This window comes from Mytilus trossulus, chromosome 6, assembly GCF_036588685.1.
Source record: "Mytilus trossulus isolate FHL-02 chromosome 6, PNRI_Mtr1.1.1.hap1, whole genome shotgun sequence".
Taxonomy (NCBI): domain Eukaryota; kingdom Metazoa; phylum Mollusca; class Bivalvia; order Mytilida; family Mytilidae; genus Mytilus; species Mytilus trossulus.
Genome location: NC_086378.1, coordinates 31,826,254 through 31,851,833, shown reverse-complemented (window position 1 = coordinate 31,851,833; position 25,580 = coordinate 31,826,254). Strand labels below are relative to the sequence as shown.

Sequence of the window (25,580 nt, the reverse complement as noted above, 5' to 3'; positions counted from 1 at the left end):
GTAACCAGCCGAATTAGAATTGTTACTGGGTTTGTACTAAGATTAGCAACGCGACGGATACCGCATATGGAGCAGAATCTGCCTACACTTCTTACGCACATGAGACCACCACTAGTTTTTATGGTATTAGTGTTGCAAACTCTTTACTTTTCTATGTTGTGTAGTTTATCCTATTTTTTGTCTGTTTGTCCGTCTTGTTTTAGTCATGGCGTTGTTAATTTATTTTCGACTTATGTGTTTGAATGTCCAACTAGTATCTTTCGTACCACTTTCGCGCCAGAATCTGCGTCACGCTATTCCTGTTGTATTATCTGATAATACCATGGTTTTTACTTAATTAAGAGGGATGTTCTAAGAACTAAACAATAAATTATAATCACTGCATATGCTATATAATGTACTTAAAAATGTGCCTCACTTTACATGTTCTATGATGGGTGTTGCAGCTTTAGTACTTGTCTTTTCATTCAAACTGTAGACATCATTTCACAAAGGATGTAGTTACAATACTGTATTTAATTTATTAAAGATGGAACATTCTCGAATTAATATGCATTCATTCATATGGTATTTGCATCGGAAGTATATCAGTTGTTGGCATGCATGACACCTGTAAGGTTCTATTTGTATAATTTCTGATTACATTAAACTTAACCCGTAAGAGAAGGGTTTGTAGTTTGTTTTTATAAGACATAACCCTTCCATCAATATAATTGAGGTCTTCAGCTTTCTTGTCAAGTTTTTTACAAGTCTGTTTACTTATACATTTTGATAATTGTCAATTTGCTTCCTTTGTTCTGTTACCTGTTCTTTAAAGGAGTCATTATAATCCTCGTTTCAATACTTTATTCTCAAATAACATGGTCTTCAGTAGCCAAATGTTCCTATTAGCCGAGTTACTGTACCACTAGGCTGTCAACACTGAAGTTGTGAGTTTGTTTCCTGCACGGGACAGGTGCACTCGACTCCAATCTTAATTGACTAGAAATGTCTGCCTTTCTTACCAAAGGTCGTTGATTCCCTCCGGAAACTCCGACTTACTCCAACAATAAAAACTGACCAAAAGGAAGTAGCACAATAGTGTTGAAAAGAATCAATAAATATCAGTTGAATAGAGGTTTAACAATTAAGAGATCTAACAATTAACACTAATAGTCTAATTGATCAAATCTTTTGTTTAGTCTTTGATTGTAAACGAAGTCGAAAAAGATGACATCCCAGATATATATGAAAACCAACTATATATTTGTTGTTCCTTTTATGAGAAGGGGAAATACAAAAAAAAGCAGACCAACGAAATCACAAGGAAACTAAGATTTCAACTCCCTCATATAGAGTTTAAAAAATAAACATAAGCATGCTTAGCCTTTACCGTTTGATGTTTCTTCCTCTCCGTAGCTAATCAACTTATTGTGCATTGTATACTTATATCGGGGTGATCATCAGTGAGAAATAGCTCTCATGCGATGGCCAGAGTAGGAAATAAAGGCAACAGTGGTACATAAACGTAAACCGCTGTTTTAATAGTCATACATCGATTAAGACAAAACAAGTCAGGTCATGAATCGAGAGCAATGGGAACCCATCAACTTTAAGCGGAAAACAGAAAATCTGAAGTGCTGCAAAATCAATCATACATGTCTAAAACTATTTGCTAACATCTGCCATATTTTTTACTTGATACAGGACATTTTAAGACAAAATGGTGGATCGAACCTGGTTCTATGGCTATGGCTAGCCAATCCTCCCACTTATATGACAATGTTTACACAGGCGTTAAAATGACAATGTTATGTGACAGGAATAATTAAAAATAAACAATCAGTTTAAAACATGATACAAGTTATAAAAATAATGAATGAATAAACATAAATAAACATATTAAACAAAAACAACAACAAATACTGGATAAAATATGAAAAAAAATATGGACCTCTAATGATATATTAATTTATTTTGTAAGGCGATTTGGTAAATGGTAAAAAACACATTTTCTAAGTTAATATTCCTAGACTAGAAATTGATTTTATCTGCATATCAATTGCACACAACTTTATAACATGAACTAAAAGGTACTAATGATTTTAAAGATACACAGTCTGTTTGAAGATGTTCAACAAATACTATAAGAAAGCTATAACACTAAGTGCACATTGCACTTTTATTTTGAAAACTGAATCATATAATCTTTTAACTTTAATTAACTGAATATAAAAATAACTACAAAATAGTCAGCTCAGAAGAAGGAAGGACGGTTCTTTATACGGATCCCGACAGTTGGAACATATTCAACGGATCTCCTCATAATACAATTCACAAAAGGCTTGACCACGTTCACTTGCACCCGTATTTGGTGGCTACGCGCAGCTGTGTTATCATGTTTCTGTAAAAAAGATAAGCATATCCAAAGCTATCAACAGTTTAACAACTGGTTAAATATAATATTACGTTTTACAAAATGATAATTTCGAATAATTCTGATTCTGTTTTCTTATTACGTAGGAATATTTATTCCAAACTTTCATTTTCTTCATTTCTTCAATTTGAATGCAAACACTATAAATACAAATCTATATACTAAAACATTTTGATACTTACCGACTGAAATTTACTGATATATCGCATTTGGATCATTCATAATGTGATTCATAGGTGCATGGCCTCCTACAATTGAAATTGTTTGACATTTATTAAGATAAAGAAGGATGTTAATTTTATTTTAATGGACCGAATCAATTGAGATATCAATTATAAACGATACTTTAAACAGTTTCATGTAAAATACTGAGGCGTTCTCTCAGTATAAAAAGGAAGGAAATTCCTTGTTTTTTGCATCATTGATAAATAAAAAGTAATATTTGTTTGTATTTAATAGTACGAACAAGTTCTTTAGCATTAGAAAGTATTAAAACAAAATAACTGAATTCCAAGGAAAATTCAAACGGATAATTCTTTAAAATATCCCGAATGAAATGTTTGTACCTACTGATGTTTTGGCGAAGGAGAAGGCAAATGAACCATGAAGGGGAATTTTTCAAATTCATAAAATCCTTAGTTTAAATTATCTGCAACGTGTCTGTATAATATGTCTTAATAGGTATACCCATAACCTGATTTTTATGTTATGAGCGATTTCTTTTCATAAGCGTTATGTACAATGTAGAAATGTTAAAACGTTACACATGTTATAAACACGACCAAATTCTGATTCCACTGATATACAATATAGAACAAGTATCTGTACTGAGTGGCCATTTTAGCATCTGACTACTAGTGATATATACATGTAAGTTCTTAAGAATGTCTCTTAGAATTCATATTGAGAGAGACTCCACTTTCATCATATAAAATCTATTATAATATATATGCCAATCATCAGTCCTAGACAGACATTATTTAAGAATTGAATAATTCTTTTTGTAACTTCATTAGGGTATAAAGCGCTGACCGAAGTTCATGTTGTATGAAGCGAGGAAGCGCTTTATTCTAAAACCGTGCGCACAGTCAACGCTTTTACAACCATATGAAGTTTCAAAATGAAGCATTCAATACTTGTAATTACATTTGTTTAGCAAGGATCATGAAAACACGATTTTATCAAGGTTTTGTTAAATTTACCTGTGCACTTTACAATGGAACCTCGTGTCATAATGAATGGTAAATTTTATTGTGTAATGAAGTTGATTAAAGAATAACGCTAGATTGCAGTGTAGCCAATCAGAATAACGTATTATAATGAAAAATACATCTAATGTTATTATATGGTAACATAAATCATTCATTAAACTGCACCAACGTTGCAAATGATTGACAAAAATAAACATTAAATAAAATTTAGAACGAAAATAGTAAATGCGTCAAAAAGACAACAACCCGACCAAAGAGCAGATAACAGAAGACATCTTATCAATTCTTTTTTGGATTATGAGGGATTCGTCTTTTTCATACTACTTAAATACTATCTATGTATTGTTGTTGCTTCTTTTTAATAATAATAACTCTATTATACCAGTAGACATTACGCGGTCTATGATAATCATTTACATCAACTTCCAGCTTACATTGTTTACCTTCAATTACGCTCCCCTCTCCTAACTTATTTTCAATAGAGTATGACAGAGCTGTAAAAAAAATGAAATGATTATTTGATAATCTAAATGTAAGTTTTTTTTTACATAAACAGTTTGTCATCAGAGACTAAAATATTTATAACTTGTTATTAATACCAACATTAATGATTTTTTTTTTATCAAATTGATATTAATGATTTTTTACTTACTACAACTTTTTGGACTATAATTTTTTTGATAGTTCAAGGTTAAAATACAAGTTTAAGTCCGTCTCAAATTCATGTGACTGACATACATATTGTCAGAAGTTGTCGTATATCATATTTGTATGTGTTCCATAAATTAGAAATTTAGTGTAGATGAGATATCTTAATTCATTTTGTTTTATTTGTTAATCACTTTTATATACTTTGGGTGATATGGAGCTTGGCATATTTTATATATTTTTTTATATGTTTTGCTCTATAAATAAAGGCAACAGTAGTATACCGCTGTTAAAAACTCGTAAATCTATGGACAAAAACCAAAATTGGTGTAACAAACTAAAACCGAGGGAAACGTATTAAATATAGAGGAGAACAACGACGCAACATTAAAATGTAACACACACAGACATGGACTAAGCATTAGACAAAATCCGATGAGAATAAAAAATATAACATCATCTATATGCGTGTATTGTCTTGTTATTTGTTGTTGTCTCATTAAAGTTTATCCGATGTCTTCTTTTATTCTCAAAAAAGAAAATCATCTAAGATGTTTTGGAGATTTGCCATGCGCTTATCTACATGTTGACATTACAATGCTTTATTTTCATATCTGCTACCTTTGCATCGGATATAACCATTGGAAAAACTATTTGATTTGTCTTCATGTTGCAAGGCTTATTTTTCAGAGGTAGTTACCTTTGCCTTCGTCGATATATATCGCATTTGGATCATTCATAATGTGATTCAAAGGTGCATGACCTCCTAAAAATGAAATTGTTTGACATTCATTAAGATATTGAATGTGATGAAAGTCCAATTCTGTTGTTGATAAATTTATTGACAAGTCAGTTCACATATGATACATATATAATCTACTTTGTCGGACTTTATATGAAAATATTGTTTTATTTTATCGGAATTTAGTTCATGACCACGTATACAATTTATTTGTAGAAACGGCATCGGTAAGTCATTATTAAATTGAGACAAAAACAGAGTATCAAGGAATGTTTGTAGTACGTTTGTCTTTCGTTAATATGTTTATGAAAGATTATAATAAAACAAACTGCATCTGACCTAAAATCTAAACTTTTCAATAGGCGTTTAAGATTCATCTGAGTTCTCGCGAATACTCAATAATCATGACAGGGTATCCGTGTATTAAATTTCAATTATTTTGACATCCCTAACAAAAAGTAATATTTGTTGGTATTTATGTAGTATAGCAAAATAAATTTTACTCCAAGGAAAATTCAATAAGGAAAATTCTTTTACAAATTATACAAACAAATGCTTAAACACATCAAATGAATAGAAAACAACTGGTATAGTGTTAACAATTAAAAATCTTAAATGATTTGCAGAATTTTAAAATGATAACAAATTCATTTTGTTTAACGGGGGACAGAACGGTAACTTGGTTTTGAAAAAAAATATGTTTGTATCTACTGTTGTGTTTTTTTTCTGGAGAAGGCAAATGTACCACCAAAGAGGTCGATACAATCCATAAAATCCTTAGCTTTGATTATCTTGAACGTGTCTGTACCATATGCTTTCATCGGTATACACATGACCTGACTTTTATGTTATGAGATATTTCTTTTCATAATCTTTATGTACGATGTAGAAATTGCTACATTTTTCCTTATACATGTTATAAACACGACCAAATTCTGATTCCAATTATATATAATCTTAAACAAGTATTTGTACTGAGTAGTCATTTTAACACCTGACTACTATTGATATATAAGTTCTAAAGAATGTCTCTTAGAATCCATATTGAGAGAGATTCCGCTTTCATCGTATAAAATCTATCATGGAACCTATGCCAATCATCTGTTCTCGACAGATAGTATATGGTTATATGAATCATTCATTGATCTGCACCAATATTGCAAATGATTGACAAAAACAAACATTAGATTAAATTGAGAATGAAAATGGGGAATTCGTCAAAGAGAATAAACTAATCTCTCCTGTAAATAAACTTTTTCTAAAAGGTTACCAATTCAAAACTGTAATAAGATCATTGAATATTGTTTTTATTGGTATAAATATTGATTTTTGTTATCAGTAAATTAAAGGCAAACTAAATATTACTAATATGTGATATACATAAACACATTCACGGATCTACAATACATCGATACCTGTAACTTGGCATTGCACAAGGTCGTGCTTTTTTCTGACTGTTTATGACGTCTTTACACTAAATCCAAAGGATGTTGGATGTGTACAGATTGATAGTTTAGTTTTAGAAGCATGATTTTTTTTTATTAATTGTTAGTGGCTTTGAAGTAGCTATAAGATAACTAAGTACTCAGATCTGTTCCTAGTGTCTTTTTGTTGTCGGGATGTACAAGTACCCGGCCACGTCCACTTGTATTTTTGTCCATCTCATGAGTTTAGCCTTTTTCAACTGATTTTAATAGTTCGTTCTTATGTTGTACTGTTATACCACGGTCCCAGGTTAGGGGGTGTGTTGGGATCCCGCTCACATGTTTAACCCCGCCACATTATTTATGTATGTACTTGTCCCAAGTGAGGAGGTTGCAATTCAGTCGTTGTCATTTGTTTATGTGTTACATATTTTGTTTTTCGTTCATTTTATGTATAAATAAGGCCGTTAGTTTTCTCGTTTGAATTGTTTAACATTGTCATATCGGGGCCTTTTATAGCTGACTATGCGGTATGGACTTTGCTCATTGTCGAATGCCGTACGGTGACATATAGTTGTTAATATCTATGTAATTTTGGTCTCTTGTGAACAGGTGTCTCATTGGCAATCATACCACACCTTCTTTTTATATGACAACACGACCAAAGAGCAGAAAACAGAAAACATTTTATCGAAAAAAATGGATATTGAAGGATTCGTCCTTGGCATACTTCGTAAATACTATCTATGTACTCGTGCTGCTTCTTTTTAAATAATAATGTCTTTATTATACCAGTAGACATTACGCGGTCTATAATAATCATTTACTTCAACTTCAAGCTTAAATTGTTTACCTTCAATTACGTTCTCCTCTCTTAATATATTTTCAATAGAGTATGACATAGCTGTAAAAAAAACAAAGGTAGAAATGATTTTTTCGATAATTGACATAAACAGATTGTCATTAGAGCCTAAAACATTTATGTTTTGTTATTTACGCCAGCATTTATGATTTTTGTTTATCAAATCAACAATTTATGATATTAAGTTTACAACAACATTGAGGACTATTACTTTTTGGTAAAGTTTAAGGTTAAAGTACAAGTTAAATTCCGTCTCGAATTCGTGTGACTGACATATACATTGTCAGAAGTTGTCATATATCATATTTGTATGTGTTTCGTAAATTAAAACACATTCGGTGTTGATGGCAGACTATTAATTCATTTTGTTTAATTTGTTTATCACTTCCATATACTATGGCGATAGCGAGCATGGCATATATTGTAGATTTGCCATGTGCTTCATGTTGACATTACTATGTTTTATTTGCATATCTGCTGCCTTTGAATCTGAAAGAACCATTGGAAAACCTCTTTTATTGGTCTTCATGTTGTCTGTTGCAAGGCTAATTTTCCAGAGGTAGTTTTGCCTTAGTCGACATACCTCGTAGATAACCTATCAAAGTAATAGCTAACTTGATATCGTCCAAAATAAGGAATCTGATGTTCAGTGGATGTCGTTTGTTTACGTAGTTCCTAAGTGTTTCTAGTTTCTCGTTTTTATACAGATTAGACCGTTGGTTTTCCCGTTTGGATGGATTTACACTAGTTATTGTTTGGGCCCATTATAGCTTGGTGTTTGATGTTAGCATAAGCTCCGTGTTAAAGGCCATACTTTGACCTATAATGGTTTCTTTTATAAATTGTGATTTGGATTTGGAATTGTCTCATTGGCACTCATACCACCTCTTCCTTTATCTAATAACTCTGTGTTGACGAACTTAATTTAACCTATAATGATTTACAAATAGTAACTTGGTTGGAGAGTTATCTCATTGGCACTTATACTACATATCCTGATATGATAAAACATGTGCTATAAAATTTTAGCTAAAAATGGTTGAATTGCATCATTTGACATTAAAAAAACCGGGAAAGGAACAATCAACTTAAAACACGATATGAAGCCAGGATGTAAGACACACAGGTTTATTCAAGGCATTAAACGAAACAAAAGATCAAGAAAGAAATATCATAAACTACAAAGCTTACACTTAAATAAGCAACAGTCGTGAATATATTTATGATGGTAATCCATATCTACCGCTGCAAAGTGATAATTGCCATTCAAAATATATACTAGTATATGCAAATAATGTAAAAATTATTAACATTTCTTACTTTCGTCTACTATATCAACAGTTGCGCTGTCTCGACCAGATTTATCTTTACCTGGATTTAAAAACAGAAAAAAATATATTAATACGTAATATTATTGGATTCAAGAACATATGGTTTATTATAATGTTTTGTGTTTATATATTAGATAACTTTTTAATCAAGATTCTGCATTTCACATTTGAAGTTTCATGAATAAAGAAAGCAATTGTAAATGTTTGAAGTAATGCAAGGTTTAAATTTGAATGATTCAAAACCGTTTTTATTTGTTTTGTTGTCTTGCGTGATTCAAAACCCACTATGATGTGGAATAATAATAGGCATATATTTTACCATTTCAGATCACAATCATGTAATGCTTAAAAAAAAAATAACGAAAAAAAATATGAAAGATTATGAAATGTTTTTTTTTAAAAGATTAACTCCAGAATTGTATCTAGTTTAATCAACACATCATACGTATAGTGACTATAAACACCCAACTCGTGTTTTGCAGTACAGCACGAAATGTATTGCCTAAAGCAAATATGCTGAACATAATTTATAAATATAATTACTGGTATGGCTACATGTATCTGAGAGACTAAACGAATATCTTGTTTACATATGCATCTGCAGAATATTTGATTAAATGATTTATTAAACATTTTTGTTTTCGACATCAAGTGACCTGAGAGTAGACATATCGTACTTATTTGGTTTTTTGAATAATCAAAACAGTATCTGAATAATAGCGCAATAATATGAACAACTATTGAAAAATAAATATATGTATATTCTTTATAAAAGTCATTGAAATCTGCACTGAACATTTGCATTCAAAAGTTAACGTCCTAATTGAAAAACACATATTTTCGCCACATTTTATCGGGTAAATGTTTTATTAATCTTTCCTATTTTCGATTTTTTTCATTGTGTTTCCATTAAATGTACATTTTGTTCAAGTAATATTTGGTTTCAGACTGAAAGAACGTTCATTTAATATTTAACAGCGTCACTTTTTTGTGAAAAATTTCACCAAAAGTCTAAACACGTCATATTAATACTCACAGCAGACTTGTATAGTTAGTAGAACATATGATAAAATAAGAGTGGCACCTTCCAAATATAATGACCATCCAGCATCACTTAAACTTGCAGACATTCTATCTATAATTGCTGTCACGAAAATAGTTAGAACTGCACCTTGTATCAGGCCTAAAACATATAATTTTACGATAAATCATTTCGTCATTATAGTCCAGAAGTAAAGTCAAAGTACAAAAAAAAAATATCGAAAATTCTTTGAAACAGGTTTTAAGGTGGTACATAACACTACATGGAGATAACTATGTAAATATTAGCTGAACGTTTTAATCACGTTCTGAGGTTAAGGTTATATAATTAAAAGCTGCCCAATGATCAAAATTAGTGTTTGACAAACTGTTATATAGCCAATGATTTTTCCGATAAAGTGTGTGTATATTTTTGTCAAAGGGTCTTAGTCAATATTTTGTCAAGTTTTTAGAAAAGTTTTATTTATTGTTGGTTCCGATTCCTCTCTTTTCTCGTACCGCAAGGGTCGTTCAATGTCATTTTGAGTGTTTTTCATAAGAGATGAACGTCTGTCTTGCATAAGAGGAGTACTTTAGTACGGAAATAACTTATCAGCAGCTTTCGTAGATAGTACAAATGTTCATGAATATTTTCCTATTCTACCATTTTTTGCATAAATGTTCTCTTACATTAAAAAGAATTATTCTATCCCGCAGACATTCAGTTTCGTGTTCATTTAACAACCACCGTTTTATAATCGTGGTTTTGAATAAGTCATTCTGCTAGTTTATTAAAAGTCCTACGCGCTTTTCTGAATTTACCCACATCTAGAACTCTTAAAGCGGAATTTTTGAAAGCAGGGGATGTATAAGGACCATCTCATACTTATTCATTTAGTGAATATATCCAGATACAGATATGTACAAAAGACATCCTTTTGAGGTAATTAAAACGCACCTTGCTATTGATATAGAATTGTCTGATTTTCACTTTTCATACTATTTATATAAATAGTTGACTACATGTACAAATATCTCATAGTGTAACTTGATATAGAACATTTGAAAATTGGAGGGAAAATTTTTAATCTATTCATTACTGATAGCAAAGTAATAAGAAATGACTTACACCAAGAAAACATAACCAAGCTGGTACATCTACGGGTCTTTTTCCCTTTGCATCCATTACAACGTAAGGTAGAAAACATTACGATAAAAACTAAACTGATCCAACTACATGATGCAATTAAAAGATAGTACACTACATCAAACATATCTACAAAAAAACACAATTAAGGTTACACCGATGTTGAAGTTACCTGTCGACTTAGTTTTTGCGTTGTTGTAATTAGTAAATTAGATATCATGTTAGTATATTATCTCCTACCAGTTCATCTACCATATATTTTGGTAAACCCCGTGCTTGTCCGAATGTTTCTTTTGGTGTTTTACCCCAATACACAAAGAACCGTACAGCAATTTAAGTGCTGTTTGTTTATTCTTTGTGAACGTTTTTTTTTCACTATCTGTTACAGCGCTCTAAGGATGCTGGCGTTTTTAGCTTCATATACAGTATAGACGCTTTTATATTGTTTGCGACTGTATTTTGCCATCTAGGTTTCTATTCACTTTTTTATGTTTATATTTATAAAACTCTTTTATAGATACGTTAAGATATGTCACCCAATTGTTGCGTTCCTTTAAAACAAAGTATGCAAATATTAATAATTATCTAACTTTTACACATTGAACTTTCTATTTGAGGTGGAATGGGTGTCTTCCTCTATCTTGGATTGTAAAAAACAGAGAACCAAAGGTCCAGATTTTGTATCGAGTTAGCAAAATTTGATGCAGAAATGCAGATATTTAATATGAATTTTCATTTAAAAGAACCAATTTAAAAGAATATAACTTATTAGTATTAATATTTTTGCAAATGTTTATTATTTTTGGTTGTTTAAAAAAAAAAAATAAAAAAATGGCATTTTAAGGGGAAGTAACTCTAAAACAGTGCATTTTCTGAAGGATTCTACATGGAATTTTCCTATTTTGTGTTTTAGCCGGGAAAAAAGTACGGTGACCCTATCTTTTTTTTTGATATTCTCAAAGCATTGTCTGAAAGCTATCTTTTCCTTAAGTATTTAACAATTCTATCATTTTGTTTAGTTTCTAATCACAAAATGGTGTTTTTTTCTGTATAATCCATACAAAATGTGTCCTGACCTATCATTTTTATTATATTTTTCAGCATATATCAATAGATACTACATTTTGGCAAAGTATGAACAAATTCTATCATTTTTATTTTAGACTCCCATACCACTTTAAAGAACTTTGAAATATTTTGAGCAATATATTTTCAAGTATGAGCAAATATTTATTAGTTATAATTGATGTTCTTCAACTTCGTACTTTATTTGACAATTTAACTTTTTTGGATTCGAGCGTCACTGAAATTAGTACTGGTATCTATGATGAGTTTATTTATCATACTTCACGTTACATCGCATATTTTGATTGGCTGATACAAGGGTGTTAACTTACTCTATCACATGGCTGAGAGCGTGATATTTTTTTTGGAATGTAACCCCCTCGTCTAGACCAATGAAAAATCAAATAGTTTAAAGGACAATAAATCGAATTTACATCAAGTTATTAAATGCAATGGCTAAGTTCTACGTTTTGGCTCAGAATCTATCATTTAACTGTCAAAATAAAAAAAGGCAAAACCACATCTTTGTCATTTTTATTACCCGTAACGTTGTTATGTAAGTGACGTGAATAGAAACTACTTTAAAATAAAATTAATCCGTAAAATTCTATAATGGTAGGACATTCAGTATAATAAATTAAATAACACATAGCTGAGAGGGTGATAGAGCAGATTGGTACCCCTCGAAAAAGCATTGTCAACATTGGCTTTGCCGAGGTTGCAATGGGTTTTTTTTCGGGTGATAATCAGCTTTATCACCCTCTCAGCTATGCTTTATTTGTATGTTGTACGTTTACCTTTTTGTACAAATGCAAATGTAGTTAAGTCCTCATCTTATATTTTTTTAATGAAATCCAAGCCATGTATTTTTGGCATGTTCTCAGACTTTTAATGAACTATTCAAATGTAATTGGTAGCGGGTGAATTACTCTTCTATTTTTTGGTAATGCACCCGTATAACACAAATACAGATTTTTGAAAAGATTAAGATACGTTCAGCTAACGCTGACACGACGCAAGATTTTCAATACATAGTAAATGTCTTCAAAACGTATTTAATGCCGAATTGTGTTACAAATTTGTTGGTTTTTGTAGCGATTAGGATTATAAACTAATGTTGACTGCTGTACCCCTAATTTTGACATTTTTACTAATTGTATTTTGTTTTGTTCACACATTGTTGTCAATATAATGGATTTTGATGCGACTGTCATACAAATGAGGGGAAGTTTCGCTAGCTATAAAAGCAGGTTTAATACACTATTTTCAACAAAGGAAAATGCCTGTACCAAGTCAAGAATATGACAGTTGTTATCCATTCGTTTGATGTATGAGCATTTGATTTTGCCATTTGATTAAGGACTTTTCTGTTTGAATTTTCCATGGAATTCAGTATTTTTGTGATTTTAATTTTTTGAAGACTCATTTTTGATCTTGTGCTGTTTTTTGGTCGGGTTCTTGTCACATAGCTCATTATCATTGCTAATTTCATTTCGTGGTAATTACTAATTGCGCTGCATTGTAAATAAAAGTTGTCAGAAAAGAATAGTTCTTACAATGTTAGGGTTATCAGTAATTACATTGTCATTACGATTATGAATGCATGTAGCACTTGTACGTACTGGGTGGAGCAAGAAACACTACCTCGTTGATGAAAATCTGTATAATATAATAACTGTTAAGGTGATTTTATATTAAATGATATAACGCCAATTAATGAAACCAACTCTTTGAAAGGAGCGATATTTTTTTGCAAATTATCTTCCATTAAGAAAACAGTTTGAGATGTCAAAGCAATATATACAGATGTTATATGTACGCTTGTATTAATTTCAAGCACGATTTTCAAGTCATGATTTTGCTAACATTATCAGCCTAAAAGATGTTTGGCAACACTTTTAGGAATTTTGGTCCTCAATGCTCTTCAACTTCGTACTTTATTTGGCCTTTTCTAATTATTTTAGGTTCGAGCGTCACTGATGAGTCTTTTGTAGACGAAACGCGCGTCTGGCATTTATATAAAATTTAGTCCTGGTATCTATGATGAGTTTATCTACAAAAATCACAAGTCCTTCATATTTCATTTAAATAAGGGCAACTGTATTGCGCTGTTCAAAAGTCATAAATCGATTGAGAGAAAACAAATCCGGATTACAATATCAAACAAAGGGACACACGAAACAACTTTAAGAGGAAAACAAAGGAACAACAGAAACTTTAAAAAGCAACAACAACAAACACCAACATAGAATCAACTATTTGATAACAACTTATATATTCCTGACTAAAAAAAAAAGACATTTTTAGAAAAAAAAATTCAACATGTATTCTTCATAGTTTTCTATTTCTATTTTGATAAGTGTATACACCTTATTGTTTTAAATATGTAGTACATAACTGGATATTCTTTTGACCAGAACAAAATGAGTGTTGTTTACTTTCACAACGTCTACTCGAATTATTTGCCCTATAAATTACTTCTTCGCTTAAAGCTATCAAAATGTTTATCGATGTGCCACGTACGTGTTTGTCTTGGTATGTGCATTGGTTTTGCATTATATTTATCGGGTTAAAATGTGGGTGTGAAGGCTTCAATTCTTTTTCAGATATATTTCATTCATATTTAATACTCCAAGGCTTTGTTCTTAAATTTGCAATTATGGTGTGATCGACAGTTGAGTAAATATTCCGCTCAAACCGGTGCTACATATTGTCTTAAACTTGTAAGTGAGAGGAGCGGATTGGTTCCATGTTGACGGCTTCACTGTGAATTTATATAAAGGCACGGATCCTACTATATATAACCTATTTCTTAGTAGAGGGGTCTAAATACAACACAAAATACATTTTTCGAACACCAAAAAAGAGAAAAAAAGATTTTTTTTAATTAAACGCATTTGACTTAGTGGTCGAAGAACTGATTTCCTGAAACCCTGCTGACTGCCACTGACGATTGCAAAATTAATACACAATATATATTATATTGTGTACATACTACCTGGCTGTAAAACAGGCAAGTTTCCTTATAATTAAGGCATCATAACAATAAAGAATATGGTTTTTAGAGACTGTTGACATATTGATATAAATATGGTAGAATGCTAATAACAAATAAAATACAAATTTCCAAATTTCATGAAAAAAAATCTGATTATTTCCTTAGTGCACAAAATCATTTCAAAACTGTATAATTTTAATTCATTCTTTTAATTCAATATTGAATAGTTGATATTTTGAACAAGAAATTATCCTCGATTTTTTTTCGGTCAGTTAAGAAATATAAAAAAATGTATCCGTTTTTTTAAGTTAAGTCATTCAAACTGTTCCCAATTTTTCAAGTATATGTCTTCCACATGAATATTTAAAGTGCTAATACATTTATTTGTTAATAATATCATACACAAATTCTGTAATTGTTTGATATGTACATAGATATAGGAAGATGTGGTGTGAGTGCCAATGAGACAACTCTCCATCCAAATAACAATTTAAAAATTAAACCATTATAGGTTAAAGTACGGCCTTCAACACGGAGCCTTGGCTCAAACCGAACAACAAGCTATAAAGGGCCCCAAAATTACTAGTGTAAAACCATTCAAACGGGAAAACCAACGGTCTAATCAACACGTTTTGTTTTTGCTGTAAGGAATTCCGATACACATAGCGTATTTAAATGGATACATTGGTGTGCAATGTTGGTTTGATGTTTAAGTATATAATCTGAATAAAATATTAACAAGTGTGCTATTCAGTAGGAGAGCTCACTATAATGTATACATATGTTGCATTTTTTTTTAATTAAAACTATTTATGTTCGGTTAAGCTAGGCAAGAATGAATATAGAAGGACATGTTCTACGTCGCATCAGTTATTCAAAAATAAAATTTATATTTCTTTTTTCATAGCTCCATTATTAGTATTATTACTTACATTCAAGATTTGGGAGTATATCCACAACGTTGTGACAGATGGTGCCATCTATAGTATTGTTACAATATCTTCTTAAGCCAAAATGATATTCTTTAGTCTTTATCCATTTGTTTGTAAACAGACCACATAAAAGACCAGCCTCAATAAACAAATATCCAATTATGATTAAAATTGCATGTTTTTTCACTAATTCCATTTTATCTATGTATTTATTAACAAAGTGTAAAACGTCCACTGGCGCTTAATATTGCAACTTTTGTTTAAGAACATTTTTTTATTTTTAAACTTTTAAAACCAGGTGTGACCCAATATTAAATGTACGTCACTTATTTCTTTTGAAAAGAATAAATATACAATTAGGAACAATTATCTGATCATTTAAATTATTATTAGACATTTTCAAAAAGTCGTCTATACTAATACTTATAAGTACACCTTTACCCAGTTCTGTCTAAAATATAAAGGGAGCATATCAAAATATTTAAATACTCTGAACTTATATTGATTGAATTTCGATGGAAAATTGCCAGTAAAAATCAGTCAAAACATTACAAAATTTAAGACCAATTTATCAGTCTTATTAGAAAAAAGAGAGGATATGCCATTGTGAAATGTTGAATTCCGTTAATGATCATATTTCGTTTAAAATACATGTACTATATCACTCGATATATTTTGAATATATTTCTTTTTCTTATTCTATAACGCTGGATATAACTCAAAGAGTTTACAGCAGCAAACAGACCAATGTTAAAATCAGGCAAAAATAGTATATTGAAAATAAAATATTCAATCTTTTATTAATATGTATCTATAATCAGCATTCAATGTTGTTTTTCAAAACAAAAAGTACCTGTTTTCATTTTTTATCTTTAAATTGCGTCCAAACGTTGCATGATGTGTTTTAACTTTTGAATTTGCCTTTTTAAAGATTTTCTTTATTTGAAATTACATTGGAGTTCGGTAAATATGTTACTTTACTTTTTATCACATTTATAAACTGTCACAAGTGAACTTTTGCCTGGATTTCCTGATCATTGAGGTCAGTTGTTCTTCGATAAAAACATAACATTATTTAAATAAAGTGTGATTTACATAAAAAAATGTTCAAACTTTCCTATTTTGTTATCCTATTCTAGTTTTCCTTTTTTTTTTAAATATTCGAAGAAAGTAATTTCATTGAAATTTATTAATGTTATAGTATACTAAATTTAAAAAAACTGTTTATGTAACTAACTGTGATCATAATAAATCTTGAGAGCACCCCTCAACAAAAGATTGTCTCCCAAAACATACATATTTAAACGTCTATTCAAATGTAAATAATAGTCTATTATTTCAAATGAAACACAGCTTATAAAATAGTGATATACAAATATGATAACATCAGCGATTATATACAAACTTGTTTAACAACTACAAACTAATTTGAACCATTGAATCATCAGCGGACAAGGACAAACATAATAGGAATAACGAAATATGGTCATTATATTGAGAAGATCTATGAATATCAAATCTGACCAATGATATAATGTTTGTCAAACTCATTGACGTAATGGACACCAACTTGTTTGAATTTTTATAACAAAATATTTTCTCCTAATAAAATGGTTTATATGTATATTCTTTATTCAAAAACTGTGTTCCATACTGTGAATATAATGGTATCTATTGGTTTAAATCTTTTAAATACCTTTTGCAGAACTTTATCAAAAGTGTAGAGTTTAATTTAATTTTTTAATGAAGATGTAAATGCATCACATAATTTTGTTTTCTGCCAAAATATTATTCCATTTATTCAACGTTTTCTTCCAAAAAGTTATTCAATTTATTCAACAATATATGTCATCCTTTGGTGCACTTTATCCATGCAACAATCAACATCGCTAATGTGGTCAAAATTTGTGAGTACATGGTCAGACTTTTAAATTTTAAAACATTAACTTTATCTGATTCAGTCTTCGCACACTTCTTTTAACAAATTATATCACAAACAAGGTTAGAAAAATTACACTGTTAGTTTAACTATATTATCTGTAAGGTTTACATCACCTTAATTTGTTCAAGCAACAAAAAAGATTTTACTTATAAACAACATATGAAAATCAACTTAACAGATATTTAAAAACAAGTGAATAGTATGAACCGTCATCGATTTACCGTTGAAGTTGGGTTAAAATGAGACAAATGAAAGATTGAAAACGGCACAATAATGTTATATTTTTCGGTCCTGTGAGAGCTGTTCAGATTAAAGTGACCATTTGAAAAAAAAACATGTTTTACAGGTAATGACTTTTCATAGATGTATGATAATAAAGCCATCCTTTTTCATAACTGACAAGAATTACGTGGTGTTTGAAAGAGATGTTTAATGTCTAATCTAAATAAATAAAAACAGTTATGAATTTTATAATACGTTTGTTGCTCATCAACTTCCTCTTTTTCGATCACTTCTGTACATGTTTACACGTAATTATAACGCATAAAATTTTTGAAGAATTGTTTCGAAGGTAAAATGCAATATGTTTCCATACATCACCCCGTAGCTAGAGATGAATAACGCATTAACTGGGCGTGTTCGTTTATCTAATTGAAAAAAATGTCAACATTGAAAGTGAAACAAAAGATAAAAACTTGATTGACTAATTCGATCAACAAAAAATCATACTCATGCAAGTAAAAACCGATAATTAACATTTATTTTAAATTATCTATAATATAAAATGAAACTGACCTTAAACAAATTAAATTCACGAGTTCGCTTAGCTTTCTATCTATGTTAATTTTTATGTTGATATCGCTCATATGCATTTTGATCCTTCAACTGAGCACGTTATTTGGCCTTTTTTTTATTCGAACGTCACTCATGGGTCTCATGTGAACGAAACGCGCTTTTGGCGTAAATACAAAATTTAAGCCTCGTATCTATGATGAGTTAATTTATATGACCATCAACGGTATTTGGAGGTCAAAAAGATAATTAATTAGATGGCGCCAAGTCTATATTACACTCGAAACGAACCAACATAGTTTCGAGTCCATGCCTTGCAAATTGTTAATTTTAGCATTTTATAATTCCGATAAATGTTTTACAACGGGTAATATAATCTTTTAGCACTATCTCATACTTAATTATGTCGGTGTCTATTTAAATGTACCTTACAGATGAACTGACTTTGAAGTGAAATTTCTTCGTAACAACGCGTATTTGAATAAAAAAATTAATTTAAAAACCCCATATACAACAGTACGCTTAAAATATTAGTACTTGTATATAAAGTCATTAGTTTACGTTATAAGTTTAGACAATTTTTATTATTTGATTCGAAATTGCAATAGTTTGAGAAAGAAAAGGTTGATATGGACGATGTTTCTGTGTCTAAACTAACTTATGACATTTTCATCATGTCTTAGATTGTGGTTTAACATCTGTATTGTCGTCTGCTGCTGAGTACCGAACGTGACCTATTCCAGAATATGACCATTTTCTCGAATATGCATTTGCATTGCTAGACGACGTGTCTCTGTATTTAATATTATACATCAACATTCATGTACTAAATTGTGATGTTTTTTGGTGGTTTCGGTTGAATAATGTGTAAAACTATCATTTATAGTACAAATAATTATGAAATAGCATTTTCAGGACCATCATTGATAATTGTTTGGACTGGTATTGTGAAAATAATTGTGTGAAATTTAAGATCACCTATTTGTCAATAATGTCTGTCGTTGACGGAAGCTGATCTTTGTTGTTCGGTTCATGTGTCGACTATTATATTTCTCTGAGTTGTTGCTGATGTTTTTGCTGTATCACGTAGTCTTGTCATTTTAGCGATAACTTTTTTCACATTGCCATACAAGCAGGAGTTCCCGTCCTCATTTTTTGTTGTTCTTGTTTATAAACATTGTATAAGTGCTACCATCTGACATTTTATCTCAAAATTCAATGATAAAGTTTTCTTTTTATAACACATTTTTTTTTACTAATCTACACTAAGAAGACTTCTAGTAGTAAAACTTAAAACTAATTTATACTACCACAATGTTTAAACCTTGTTGAAAGTTGAAATATGTTGAAATTAAACACCACAAATGGAACTCTTTATTAGAGAAGGTAAAAATGGCGAAGTTGCGATTTTAGAATTGAGTCGACTATTTTGTCTTAAAAACGTATAAAACAAAAATGTTTGATAAATCATTTCGCTTCAGATTCTATAATTTTAATATATTCAGTCTACAGGTTGATACCTTAACTCTTTCAAAACTCAAGGTACTAAACAGTGAATTACATGAGTAAAGTGAAATACTTTTTTTATCATCTGTATCTTTGGACTTAAAGGTAAAATATTTGTCCATGATTTCGAATATACGCGTCTTACAAGCATGAACGTGTTTTGATTTAATACAGAATGAAAAATCTAGATATGTTTTAACTCTTATATCACAAACAATTTCACAGGTGCAATGTATGTATACATGTATGTTAATCTTTTATGCGCTTAAGCATAAATTGCTCCAACAAAATTCACAGAAAGATAGATGAGAGATTTTTTTACAGTATTAATTTGCATATCTATACCTGCCGACAGATTTTTAGCAATAAATTCTCAAAATAGGCAATGATTTCATCAAAAAGAGAAAGGCGCAGACCTTTTAAAACGTCATCAGTGTCTGAGTAGAGAATTTTAGGTTTTTGACGTACGTAATATGCAACATACCTTAACATTTCAAAAAATGTTCATTGTCATCTCCCGTTCACCATTTAAGGTAGCACAATACAAAGATTTTATGACTCCAACTCCCAAGTTATAAAATCCTGTAACTCTCTCAATAATGCTTGAAAATTTATAAAAGTGATAGTTATGGATAGCTAACAGATTACTCTTTCAAATTGATGCAATGTTTGTATAATGCAACAATTATGTAACCAATTATAATGTTAACTGTGTCTAAAATATTTCTCACCAAATTTCTACTTTCAAATGAAATTGGCTTCTTCATAGGTATCCCTAGAGGGATGATTTTATTATATGTTGTTTCTATGACCATTATCTACAAAAGGGTGTCTTAGATTTCAGATAGAATGTATAGAACAAATTTTACACCTTATTAAACATTATCTTCTTTTATGTGGTTAGGATGTTTACACTAATTAGAGAATTATGAAAGAATGGAATACTATAGAGACAATCTAAGACACTCTTTGAAGCCCATGATGTGTTGGTTAAGATTCCATTAAAATTTTCTGTATAGTTGAGGAGATGGAAGAGCTAAATTCATTCAAGTGAACTTACCCAGATTTTGCCACTAATTACATAATAATTGATTACATGATATTTGCATAATAAAAATATTGCATTCATTTAAAAGAATAATCTTTTATCTATCTATAGATACCTCTTTTATTATTTTCTATGCATTCATAAGAAAGTTATAGCATTTCACAGGTTGGTGATTGGAAGTAAAAAAAAAATGTATTGTGCTACCTTAACTTGCAAATAATACAAAAGTCATATACTTTGACGTACGTAATACACCTTAACTTCGTCGCTGTAAAATTGTGTGTGTCTCCCTTTTTTTCATTTAGTTCAAATCTAATTGAAGTAACGTAACTGCAAACTTTGTTCACAAGAGACAAAGGTATATTTTGAATGATATACAGTTAACAATGTTTTCTATTTTCTTTAAAAAAAAAAGAGAGTTTCTTCTCAACTTACTTGTGAATATGGCGTGCCTCGTTTTGTGAGTTTACGGGAAATGAGTTTCTGGACAAATTTATTCTAAAAAAGGATAAAATTGATTTAAGATTTAGGACCTTGTACAAGTTCAGTAATTTATGTTAATATATACATGTAGTCGGTTAAAGTGGGTGTTTTCCTAATATTTAGGCATATCAAAATACCTGGATTATTTGATTATCAGATCGTTTTGGGTGTTATTTTATTTTATTGCCATTAACATGAGTAAGGACTTTTGTTAGTATTTGTAAGAATGCCAAACATATTGTTACTTATTGATAACTCAGTTTTCATTTATTTTCCAATGAATGATCTGGGTTGTGTGTGCCACAATCTATCAAGAAAATTTTTACCTGCAAAATTCATTATTGCAAGTGAAAAAAATACATATCACGGTGTGATAAATTGCCATGCCTTTGAGGGTGCAGATTGAAGAGTGCAACAGGGGTGATACAAACGGACTGACCTACGAACCGACAGCTCGATTAAAGGTAGCATTGTGTAACTATTACCTTTCGAAGCATCCCTGGTCAAAGGTAATTACTCTGGAAAAAAGAAAGCTGTCGCAGGATAAAAAGGTCGGCCTTTCTACAAAAAAAAATTAAAAGCGACATGTATCTCATCCAAGGTGAGATACAGTATCAAATGATGCAGAATATGTTATAATATATCAACCATTTATGTCAACGAAGCGTGACTTGATGCTAATATTATTGGACCCTTTTACGACAATCAGCGTATAAACTTAAGAAATTGACTGGCTCCGACAATGCTGTACTGGCTTAGATGTCAATAAAAACAATACATTACCAGAACAGGTGAACCATGATGAGAAGGATTTTCGGAAAAAGTAATCTTTATAATTTTCCCAGTTGCATTCAATTAAATATTGGAGCCAAATAATAGGCACAAGCGACAATCAAAGCTGAATGAAGCAGCATATTTGATTCGTTTAAAATTTCTGTCGTTTCAATTTGGGTAGATATCACACTATATCGGCTTCGTGATAAAAGAGGGAAAAAAGATACCAGAGGGACAGAGGGTTCCAGAATAAAAGAAAACAAAGAATTGTTGTCTCCTTTACCGTAATATTCATGTATTTTCGAGAAAAAAAGTAGGACCCAATCACAAACCCCCAGCCCTGGTACAGCCACTGAGTAAATTATTTGTAACTTTTTATCTGTAGTACATTGTAAGCTTGCATGGTCTGCAGATAAACTACCGAGAAGTACCAACGATATTTGACTTTCTTGTGATCAGCTGAAATTGATGTGCAGAATCCCATAATTGACGACCCTGACACTTGCCTTTTTTAGTTGTTTTTAAGTTCATTTTTTTTAAATGTACAAATAATATATCATTATTGTTCAGTATAACTGTTTTCCTCGATATATCTAACATTTATTGTGTTTCGAGTCATATAATCATGAAACAAACGTTTAAGACATTACAATTGTTTATCTTAAATTAGTTAAACTTAATACACAAAAACATTTCGTAGTGCAATGTAAAACCTGCCATTATTTACCAATAATCAGACTGAAGCGGCCAAATCGAAGTAAAAAGTCTTAAACATGTTTAATGACTGAGAATCATTTTTTTTCAGTCCGTGCTGTAATGTACATCAGTTGAGTCTGATTAAATCTTGCTTACCTACACGATGACTGTGATTTGAAAATGGACTGAAAAGGTTTTTAAATATTGACAATTTTAACTTGTAAGAACGAAATAAATTCAAATCTTGCCTGGCCTTATTATGTAACCGTAGGAACATCTAGTTCTTCATCAAGATTATTTATAAATTCAGATCTTCTCTGTGCAGGTCCAACACATAATGTAGCAATACACGAGATTTAACTTTTACACTTGCCAACCTATGCATTTATCTACTTTTCAACATGTCGACCTGTCAACCAAGGCCTGTTAACCTTTGCACTTGTTAATATGTCGACCTGTGCATTTATAGACTTTTCAACATGTCGACCTGTCAACCTAGGTCTGTTAATCTTTGCACTTGTCAACCTGTCGACCTATGCATTCATCGACTTTTCCACATGTTGACCTGTCAACCTGTTAACCTGTAACCTTTACACTGGGGAAGGGGGAGACTCTGACGGGGAAATTTTGTTTTGAAAATTATCTAATTGGCAGAAATATCTTCATTTTAAATACCCCCTCGAAAATCGAATGGTCCGTGCCTGGTTCATGAATGGTATTTTAGAATTAAAACAATATTATAACTATCCGACTGAAATCTGAAATACAGAAACCGGCGAAGGGAGACAACCACAATTTATATTAAGCCTAAGTTTCTTGCGTTAACGTATGTAAGTTTCGTGAAACGTAAAATTCTCTAGTAGAAAGTTGATGAACCAGGGGTATGTGAAAGAACGTCTCGTCCTTTTTTCTAAAAAAAAAAGTTCATCGGGAGGTACCAAGACCGTGTTGATAAATATTCCGTATCAACATCCCAAATTAATCACGATGGTCTTGATGTATAGATTATGTGTACTGATGTTGTTTATCATCTTAACAACGTGTTTTATAGTTCTTTCATTTGTATTTTTTCTTTAATTAATATTACTTTTACTGTTGAATGGTTTTATGTGATATCCGTTTGACGTGGCTCGGTACTTACGTGTATACATCTCGTCAATGTGTCTGTATTGGCTTTGATATTTTAGTTGTTTGTTTTGTATATGCGACTTTTTGTATTTCTTTTGTTCTTATAACGTGACTCTGTACTTTAAAAGATCCCGTGAGTATGATATTGTTCTATTATATGTCATTATAATATATTTATATTAAGAATTACAAAATACGTTGAACCACAAACGCCAGAGTAAACCCTGTATGCTAACGTTGCCTATGTAAATTTTAAAATTGTTTGTATGCACATTGAATGACAAATGCATGTGACGTATAAAATTTTCTGACGTCAGACACTAAAATCGATGAATGTGTTCGTAGATAGTAGATGTTTTTCTGTTCTGTTAAATTGTTCCTTATAAAATTGATATATACGATTTTATTTATAGTGTCAATTTATTTAACGCATCAATTTTAATATAACAGAATTTGATGAGACTGTCATTAAAGGGAGAGGGTTAGCGCTATAGAACCAGGTTTAATCCACTTTTTTTCTACATTTGAAAATGCCTGTACCAAGTCAGGAATATGATAGTTTTTGTCCATTTGTTTTTTATGCGTTTTGTTATTTGATTGTGCCATATGGGTATGGACTTTTCGAATAGATTTTCCTCTCAATTCAGTATTTTTGTGATTTTACTTTTATCGATTACATTTTTTAATTTTAAGTCGTGTTTGAGTCGACTATTTTGTCTTGAAAACGCATAAAACAAAAAATGTTTGATAAATCATTTCGCTTCAGATTCTATTATATGTATATATTCAGTCTACAGGCTGATACCTAAACTCTTTAAAACAGTGAATTACATGAGTAAAGTGAAATACTTTTGAATCAGTCATAAAGAGGATTGACGTGTTTGAATTTCAGTCTTTTACCAAATGTCATTGACGACATACTTCTATATAATACATGTGTATTATCTAAAGTAATTCATCTGCAACATCTGAATATTATGCCAAAACACGAAATATTTAAATCGATTTTTTGTTTGTGCTTTTGAACATTCGACAATTCCCGCTGACCCCCGATCATACAATGCTTATTAGCTAGTAGAGACATTTGTTGTTTTAAACACGTTAGATGCATAAGAATCATGATGATGTGGATGTGGATAAACCTATCGGTTTTCATGAGCTAAATTGACAGCGTGTCATCCTTACATTTCTACAACTGAAGAGCAATGATGGCGTAATGCGGAGATTTTTGACGACGAAGAATTTTGAGCTCATAGTTTTACCACACCATTTTTTTAACAATTGATTTTACATTTTTTTTAATAATTTCTATTAATATTTGAATGTGCATTTTTTTTTCATTTATTGATCTAAATCGACAGTGATATATTCATATATTGTTTGATACAGCTCTTAACAGAAAACTTAACAAAGTA

General features: G+C 30.6%; 1 protein-coding gene across 1 annotated transcript; it reads right to left on the bottom strand.

Annotated features, from left to right (window-relative positions):
* Window positions 1-1,933: 1,933 nt before the first annotated feature.
* Window positions 1,934-16,030, bottom strand: LOC134723322 (uncharacterized). The gene is made up of 9 exons (XM_063586941.1): window positions 15,797-16,030; window positions 10,784-10,930; window positions 9,671-9,817; window positions 8,624-8,674; window positions 7,295-7,345; window positions 4,976-5,041; window positions 4,071-4,121; window positions 2,599-2,664; window positions 1,934-2,383 (listed from the first exon to the last, which is right to left on the bottom strand). The coding sequence occupies exons 1-8, from the start codon at window positions 15,990-15,992 to the stop codon at window positions 2,609-2,611; spliced, it is 765 nt and encodes a 254-aa protein (XP_063443011.1). The 5' UTR covers window positions 15,993-16,030; the 3' UTR covers window positions 1,934-2,383; window positions 2,599-2,608.
* Between the last annotated feature and the right edge of the window lie 9,550 nt (window positions 16,031-25,580).